The sequence below is a fragment of the Chanos chanos genome, chromosome 7 (genome assembly GCF_902362185.1).
Source record: "Chanos chanos chromosome 7, fChaCha1.1, whole genome shotgun sequence".
In the NCBI taxonomy this organism is placed as follows: Eukaryota; Metazoa; Chordata; class Actinopteri; order Gonorynchiformes; family Chanidae; genus Chanos; species Chanos chanos.
Genome location: NC_044501.1, coordinates 8,705,164 through 8,714,370, shown reverse-complemented (window position 1 = coordinate 8,714,370; position 9,207 = coordinate 8,705,164). Strand labels below are relative to the sequence as shown.

At 42.1% G+C, this 9,207-nt stretch overlaps 2 protein-coding genes across 2 annotated transcripts in view; both read left to right on the top strand.

Moving 5' to 3' along the window:
* Positions 1-857: 857 nt before the first annotated feature.
* stn1 (STN1 subunit of CST complex) lies at positions 858-5,545 on the top strand. The gene is made up of 9 exons (XM_030780877.1): positions 858-990; positions 1,360-1,455; positions 1,750-1,812; positions 2,208-2,381; positions 2,635-2,761; positions 3,269-3,441; positions 4,292-4,404; positions 4,974-5,046; positions 5,388-5,545. The coding sequence occupies exons 1-9, from the start codon at positions 858-860 to the stop codon at positions 5,543-5,545; spliced, it is 1,110 nt and encodes a 369-aa protein (XP_030636737.1).
* Positions 5,546-7,146: 1,601 nt separating this feature from the next.
* sh3pxd2aa (SH3 and PX domains 2Aa) overlaps positions 7,147-9,207 on the top strand; it is an 85,001-nt gene continuing 82,940 nt past the window's right edge. The window contains exon 1 of the mRNA XM_030780703.1: positions 7,147-7,218. Coding sequence (XP_030636563.1) covers positions 7,147-7,218 — 72 coding nt within the window. The remainder of the gene's footprint in view (positions 7,219-9,207) is intronic.

Below are 9,207 nucleotides of genomic sequence, written 5' to 3'. Positions count from 1 at the left end.
CTTTCCCCTTCGCGACTCTTCCCAGGGTCCACTAATCTAGCGGATTTGGTGTCAAATGCGCGTTCAGGAGCGCGCAACCACAGTTCTTCGTTGAAACGTTGGCCACCTCACAGGATTTGTTGCCGCCCTCTGTTGTGGAGGCTAAGCTTCAATATTTGAGAACTGGGTAATATTAAAAGTGTATTTTCTGTTCTCGTTCATTGCCAGAAGGTCAGCGTTGGTCTAAAAAATGTTCTTGCTTTCCTAATAGTACACTTGTCAAGACGAGCGAATAATGTCTTTCTTTCAGACTGCAAGAAACTGATACACTACAAGTACCGTGAGCCATTGCTTAATGGCAATTTACATGTACGCGCACGTACAAAAGATAGTCCATGGTTTTAAATTCTGTTTATTCGGAGTTAAAACAACTGTTCGTTTAAAGCGGTCAAATAGTCACTAAAATCATGAGGTCAGTTACTGAAAGCTTTGTTAACAAAGCCCACCTACAGCGGATCCGTGTTTGTTTTCGAGTCCCAGCCAACTCCGGGAAACTTTTAAGAGGCCAGCTATACAGACCGAATGTCAGATGAAAATAGTCGCGGGAACGCAGGCGCCGCAGTGTTGTGAACGCTGTGACTGTCTAGCAGAAAACAGTCTTTTCAAAGTATTCCATCGGGTGTTTATGTCAGAAAGGTAGAAAATTCAGTGGAAACGAGACTTCTAAATGCCTAGCCAATGGTCTTCGGCCTGTAATGCTTGTGTTTTTTTCAGGTACAAACTGTTAAGAGCAGCTGTTATTTCGCATCATATTCTGGTTCCGTTTTAATAATTGGTTTCACTTGAGTCAGGTTAACCGCAGTTAGTCATGAGAAACTATGGAAGTTGAACTGGGTGGTGGAGAAGAAGAGCCTCCTTCGCTCCTCTGGGGACTGGATCCCGTTTTCTCTGCCTATTCCCGGCTCTGCGTCAGAGACATTCTCCGCATGAGGGAATCTCGACAAGTGCCTGGTACATTAGTCAGTAACCGGCCTAACATAACACTTTTGTTCGAACCGGGCTTTAACGCCCATTTTTATAACAAATTTCACTAATGCTTGAACTCGTGATGTACACAAATGCTTGAACTTGTGCTCTACACCCCGCATGAATGTTGCATGCAAAGTCGTACGTGCAAAGTACGTAAATTGTCACGTCATATTCCAAATTTATACTGTAGACAGACTCGTTGACTGGCTGTCTAAGATGTTTTCCTGTCTAAAGGTTCTTAACGGGTGTTAGCTGCGGCGTGAGTGTGATTTCAATTCGAAGTTTCTGTTGGGTCCTAGAGTAGTCACACACGCAGTTACTTTATACACAGTTTCTTTTGAAATATTGCAGGTGTTTATTTCTACAACTCTCATCCGATATTCCAAGTTGATGTGCTGGGCACAGTGGTATATAAACGGGAGAGAGAGGATTTCTACTGCTACGGAGGTAAGTCGGTTAAACACGCTGCATCGGGTGAAATGATAGATTGCCAGAGAGTAAAACACAGCGACACAGGTAGACGAATATTTCATTTTAATCTCATTAGAAGGAAATATTGCCACTGACGGTGTTAAAGATGCAATAACTCTGCTCTGCTTTGCTCTGCTCTGCTTCTTGACACTTGCAAGCAAGTAATTAAACACCAAAGACAATTAGTCTCTTCAGTTCAGTGAAGCTTGCTTCACTCTGTTAATTACATAATTAATGTAATTAATTGTATCATTTGTTCTCATTCTGTAGTGGATGACAGCACCGGTGTCATAAACTGCCTATGCTGGAAGAATGAGAAATGGAGAGATCAGGGTGAGACAATGAGTGGTGTTGTCAAAACAATTTTTAATTTTTTTTTTGTTGTTTACAGCTGTTTTTGTTGATGTTATATAATAAGATTTTAGCTGTGTCTTAGCAGTTAGGAGTAGCAGAGTTCCATAGCAGGCTCTTTGTATTAGAGATGAATGTACATATAATTCATATACTATTCATGTAACTAATGCTCAAGATATGCAGCGTAAACAGAGCCTAATTGTCAGTGGCAGATATAGCAGAATAATTTTATGATTTTAAACCTGGCCTATTAAAAAATAACAACAAACAAACAAACAAACAAAATACTTTTGTTATATGTAGAGCATCCAGTTAAAGGGGTGTTAGAACGCTCTCACTTGTTTTCAGTTCTGACAAGTACACTTTACATCCAGGAGGGGGCAGAGCACGGGGCGCTGCACCTGGAGGCTTTCACGTGGAGGAGCAGCTCCGGAAGCTCGTGGAGGCTCAGAGGAGTAGCTCTGTGCTGGAGATAGGAGAACTGCTGAGGGTGCGTGGCTCCGTTAAGACCTCCAGAGGACAACGGGAAATCAGGGCCTCCGCCTTCTGTGAGTAAAAGCGGGAGGTCGTTCAGCATCTGTCCCGGGCTGTTTACAGCACAGTGGTCGGGTGCTTTGGTTACAACGTCGGGAAAACAGCGCATTTATTTTCTCCGAATGGTAGAACATTGTGCGGCTGTGGTATCAGAGTCTTGGTAAATCTTCAAACACGGAGAAGAAACTGCGTTTGGACGTGGCCGTGTACTCACTCACTCATCCCTCTGCGTGTTTTTTTTTTTTTTTTCACGCGTGTTTTGTGCAGATAAAGTGAACGATCCTGTGATGGCTGTGCAGATTTCCTGGATGTTGGAGATGCCAGAGCTCTACAGGAAATGCTACGACAAACCATTCAAGCCTCCCAGCAGTGAACTGGACTCCAGCAGCGCTGCGTGAGTCAGACAGTTAAACGTCCAATCACCAACCTCAGTTAGCATCGACACGGCGGCTCACAGCGTCTCCTCGGCCAATTAAACGTGATCGTGCTTGTGGTGCGGTAATGAGACCACTATTAGTCCAAATCTGGGCACATGCTGAGTTTTGGCAGTAGGGTTTTTTTTTTTGTGGACTTCATCATGGGCAGAGTTCATTTCTGCATCATGCTTACAGTTTTAGGAGTTGCTACTCCTCTGCTGGATGCCGGTCACTTTTTAACAGAATGTAGTTTTATCAAAACTTGATGGCGTGTGGAAAAAAACGGCTTGGCCATTCAAATAGCAGTTTCCCTGATTCGATGTCGTGGTTTAATGAGAAACTGAGACACACGAAGGGAATATTTTACGCTTTATCGACTAAAAACCTCATTGACTTCAGATATGGGAGTGGAAAAAGAATGACTGTATTAGACCCCTTTCATAGTGTTAAAAGATAAAATTTCATTTCTCTCTGTGTATACGCAGCGCTGACGGACCGCAGTCGTTCCAGTCTCTGCTGGGTCGGGCGGTACGCGCCGTGAAAGAATTCCTCCGCGAGAGGGAGGTGAGACGTTTTCGGCCTTACGACGTGGAATACCTCTTACACCCCCTCGTCCCACGCGCCCCCCCTCAGGGAACGCCGGCGGACCCGGAGAACGGCCCCTCGACCTCGAAGGTTCCTGTGCCGGTCATATCAGAAAATGAGATAATAATAAAAAAAAAGAAAAAGATTTATGACGTTAGCAGTTGGTGTAACATCAGATCTGGTGAACATACTAACCATGAAAATACTTGCGGCGTTATAAGAACAGCCCGACTCATGAATGAGATTGGCAGGCACAGGGTAGGAGACAATATAATAATGATTTTTGAGAACAATGTCAAATCGCAAGGTGAATCTGTAAGTGTCTGAGACAATTCTGCCCGAGGGTGTCATTCTGACTGTCGTGAGCTTGTCTGTGTATATCTCAGACTCACTTCTGTGTTTAACTCTTACTCTTAAAACCGACTTGGCAGCGTGAGTAGGTCTCGAAGATTTTTAAACGCATTTTGAACTATTTGAAGTGTCTTTGGGCTTGAGATAAAAGCATGAACTTACAAAGCCCCTCGTGGCTATAGGGAAATAGTTGTTGAGTCTGTTAACATGCGTTTATTAAAGAGGGTGATGTATAATGAGAACAGCAAAAATGGGATAAAATTTATAATTCCGTTCACGTAATGCTATTTTCTTGGTAAGGAACTTAACTGCTAAGCACGGTCATTCGTTAAATGTATTGAAAAGTAAACGAGTATTTTATTTACAGTTTGAAGTAATACTACAACTTAATCACTTTCTTCTTCTTCTCCTCCTCCTCCACCTCCTCCTCCTCTGTCCTCATCTTTGTGTCATGATTATTACACAATTTCTGTTTGAATCTCCTGTGTCGGTTTTATATCTTTATCATTTCAGTCACCTGTGTAGTTTTTAAATGTTTATCTTTCTTTGAACTCATGAGGATCCCAGTCCAGCTGGTCCTTCCGTCGCCGCACAGATACGCCAGCTTCTCAAAGAGACGCTGAAGATACTGCTGGACGAGGGCCTGATATTCCGGAAAGTTCTGTCACCCGATGAAGTCTATAATGTAAGCAGAGGCTGCACTTTTATAAAACGAAACTATCCAGCGATAAACTTTTCATCGGTAGTACGATGTTACTCCTTTCAATGTCATGATCATTTATGATTTCCTCTTTGTGAATTAATTTCGTAACCAGTGAACAATGGTTAAAACCAGCAGGCAAATTAAAGGAATTTGATAGAAAATGTATTATGTAAACTGGTTCAATCCAGTTTTACTTGAAAAGGACTTTTAATGACGGACCTTGTCGTTACTGAATTCTGGATGCCAGAATCCTTATTTTTTTATACTCACGGATCAGTTCATTGTGTTTAATAAAGATTTTTAGTATGTTAGAAATTACATTCACTGCACTCTCAGGAAGGTAATAAGATTGTGGCTTGTGCGTGGGATGGTAAACTTTAAAGAAATGCCCAGAGGAGATGCTACTCTAATGAGATTTTAGATTCTTGTCTTTTAGTTCGCCCACATTCGAGCGCCAGGGTCGCAGCTGAGTGAGGGATGTGGAAAAAAAATCTGTTCAGCTGCCTTTTTCCGTGAAGTTTCCAGACATCCTTACGAATATCTTTTTTTAGGTAACTGAACACGATAAAGATCTTCACATGGTGACCAGGGATATTATCCGAGAAGATTCGAAAAGGGAGAAGTGTACGTTTTTTGTTTTTTTTTCATACTGAGAGAGATAGACAATGTCTTTGTCAGAGACCTGTGAAAACAAAGCTGCATGTACCATATGTACAACCATATGCGACAGTTATACTCCCCCTTGGCACAGTTACCTAAAGTATCAATTTCATAAACAGATGACTAAAATGTTTACTCAAGGACCTGTTTAATACATAAATATTCATTATATTTTTATTTAAATACTATGAAAGCACTTTTAGCAGTAGGTAACCCTCACTCCTTTTTCCTCTCATTCTAACCATTTTTCAATCACGTTTTGCTGCTGTTTTTGTTTTTGTTTTTTTGTTTTTTTCATTGAACAGATGCCGAGAAGGGTTGTCATGTTCTTCACATCCTGTCCAGCGTGAGACAGAACTACAGTCGCTGCTTGAGCAAAGAGGCACTGTTGGTGACTCTGAAGTTCTTGGAATGCAACAGTGACATCATAAGTACCACGGAATGCCATTACACTGTTCTATGACAGAATCTTGGAAAGATTCTAGAGAGCCCAGAGGCAAGCTTCTGGACCAGTGTTACTCAGTCACTATCTCTGTTTTGCTTGTTGCTCTGTATTTCAATGGGAGCCTTATGTTGCTTGTTTTTCACATCTAAGAGATTGAATACCCCATTAAATGGTAACACTAGCTCGGCTTAACAAGTCAGTATCTAAGTTGTGTTATGTCGTTTGACATGCAGAGTTCTCCAGCACTGTCCCGTGATATTTACAGAACCGTCTCTTTCATGACTTGTGGCTGAGATCTTCCCTGAGTAATTCCGGTCTTTAACTGCTTAATTTAATGACTGTAAGTGCAGTTTCTATTTTAATCATGTATCTGTCATTAATACATGAATTTTGTCTTAACCACGTAGGGTTAAGACAGCACGCATGCTGTGAATAATTTTGTACATATTTTCAAACACTGACGTGCCAAGTTGTCATTTGAAGTTGAGTTACGCTACTTTTCGCCACACGAGGGCAGTATTAAATTGCTGATCCATATTGCCTTCAGCTGCTCGTGAGAACATCTGTATCTATGCAGCGTACGAGTGCGTACTGCCACCCTATTGGCAGCAAATCATTTATTTGTTAATAAACAAACTGAACAACTCTTCCGTCTGTATACTCTCCATCATTCGCGTTTCTGGTGTCGTCTTAACCGGAATGTTTTAGATGGTTTCATTTCGTACAGATATCCATGTCTCTTTTAACTTTGTTGCCCTGTTCACTAACATTACATTACTGCCAGATTGTATTACAGAACAGACGAAGCTTATTCATTAGAAACGTGTTTTTAACTGATTGGCACTGAATTTTTTAAATATTTGGGTAACGTTCTGCTGTTGGTGTCACAACATTATTTCAGCAAGGGCCAGTTAAGCTTCCAGTCGCCTGTGTTTTTAAGAGAAGCGTTAAGAAAATAAGCTTCAGCGAGTAGTATGGTCCAGTCCTTTTCTGAGAGGTTCTTTAACTGCTGGGGAAAGCTCGTCTCAAGCCCAGCCCATTTGCCCAAATCTCTCCCTGACGTTTCCTGCTGTGCATGACTGCAAACCCCTGCGAACGGCACTCAGCGGTCAATACGCCGGCCTTTTTATGTGTCTCACACACGTTTAAGGAGATCCCCCTGGCTTAAGGTAGGGTAGGCTATTGTAGCCAACACAAAGGACAGGCGCCAGTCCTCAAGTTGTGTGATAGCCCTTTTCATTTATCCAGTGGCCGCCTACGTTGCTCTTGTTCGAGCGAAGACGCGTCAATTTGGATTTTGTTGAAAGATAGCGAAAGAGAACTGGTATTTTTCCCCATTCTTAACATTTTGCCGTTTCGCCTTTGCAGTTGGACGATAGTAAGTTTTACCTTCGGCATTGTGGACTCTACATGTTATTACGTTAACCGGGGACAATTTGTAAACTGACGCGCCAAGAAAAAAAGACTGCATGGTTTCACTGGGAGAGAACATCAGCATTGTCCAATAGATTTGTCCGTGACTGTCTTCCTAGGCGAAGATTAATTCCGTTACCTGAGCGAATCTGTCTTTGGGGTTTGATTATTTGTGCTTTTGGAGTGTTTACGCCTCCGGTGTCAACATGCAGTTTCGGACAGTTTTGGATGTAAAAGTCGTGGACGTGGAGAAGAGACGTAATCCATCCAAACATTACGTGAGTAGTTACCTCTTTGCTTTTACCTGTTCACGCCACGAGAAGATCAAAGCTATTTATCCGAAATGTAAGCATCTTTTCAACTTCAACGCTGAAGTAAACAGTCTAAGGCATCTGGCAGTACCACAAAACGGAAAGAAGAGAGGGAAACGCTTGTTCTTATTAATTTGATGTAGCTTTGTTGACGCGCAATGCATACGAAGAAATCGTTATTTTGCCTACATACTCTAAATGTTTGAAACAAATAAAATGGTATAGAGAGGGTTAATTATTCATACAACACCGGGTTACTTATAAATCTTGGTGTGAAAATAATGTTCAGACTTTCCTAATCCTCGTCCCGTCCAAGGTAAACAGAACACCTTGTTACCTTGGAAAACTTCTCTTGCTTGTATGGGTCTTGTCACCGTCCACTTTCGTGACCAAACCATATAACTAGTTTCTTCAGAGAGGGTTGGAGGATCTAAGATCGTGCTGAGGAGATCTGTCGCCTATTACAAACAAGGGTCGTAGATACATGTGAATTTAGTTATTAACTACATAGGTTCATTTTAATACAATGCTGATTGGACATTTTTTTTTTACCAATAAAAGCAATGTGAAGTGTACGTGTGGAGGCCACATACACAGGTATTCGCTCAGTGGAAATATACAGATATTGGACACACTTTATAAAATATAGGCCCTGCTATGCTTATACGACGTTTACAAGAACATATGTAGGTTATTGCGGTTCTGGCCCAGATAAGGCAGCTTGTTCATAGCCTTAGGACAATGTGTAAAAAACACAGAAAACGGTCTCCGTGAGTTTTTTGTTCATCGGTTTGTGGTTGTGCTTTAGTTTAAACCTGCAGCTCAGGTTACAGCATCTCTTTTAACGTCCATATCAGAATCAGCTGTTGCCCTCTGCTCCTCCACGATTAAACGCGACAGATATGGAGAGCAACGCCAACTGGGAACGGACTCGTTTGTAACAGCACAGACGGAAACATTTCTGTACATTTTTGTGGAGACTTTAAATGTGCAAGTCCAGACTCAGACAAATCTGAAAACTTCTGTAAGACGAGATTGTTGTGGTTGCTCGCTAAGAGCTAACAGCTGTTGTGAGGGGGCCAGTCACTTTGCTTCTGACCTCTTAACTTAGTTAGGTTTAAAATGAAATATCAATGTAAAGTATTGTAATCACTTGTTTAGCATAGTCAGCAGCTTGAAGAATGGAGCGTGAGCTTAACGTCTCGCGACTTATTCCTGTCACGTTGCCAGTGGCGTTTCTGTAGAACAAAGAGAAGAGCTTTAATGATTTTTGGCGTGCTGTTACAGATATGTTGTAGTTGTTGTCGTGTGGTTGTTAGGATTTTTCGAAGGAAGGGGCTTTTACCGCCCTGGATACTGTTGTTGCTCTCTCTCTCTCTCTCTCTCTCCCTTGGGATATCTGGTCTGTGAGAATTATCTGAGTGCAGGGTTCCCTAATGGTGGCTCAGAGAACTTGTAAACTTAGAGAGAGGGGGGGAAAAAATCGTGGAAGAAAAAAAAGAGAGAGAGTTGTTGAATCTCATCTGCAATGTTTGTCAAACAGCTGGAGATGCTTATCCTATGAACGAAGGAGTGGGAAAGAGAAGAAAGAGAGAAAGAGGAGAAGAGAGGAGAGAGGGGGAAAGGGTTTGGCTGCATACCCACATCCCCCTTGTTGTAATTCACAGAAGTGGTTAAAGTAAGGAAACACACTTCCTTTGCATGACTGGGAGATTGGCGAAGGCTGGGATAGCTCGGTGAACGGCGTTTCCTGCCGATTAATAGGATGACGCGGAGAACGCTCATAGTTACGAAGCCCGCAAGACCAGTTCAGCCTCGTTGGGTCTTCTGGTCAGTCACTCCTACCCCATGAGCCATAGTCAAAAGTTCAAAAGAAGGGTTCAGTAAAAAAAAAAAAAGAAAGAAAGAAAGAAAAAGGATTGCTTCTACTCTGTCTGAAGGGAAGAAACAAACACT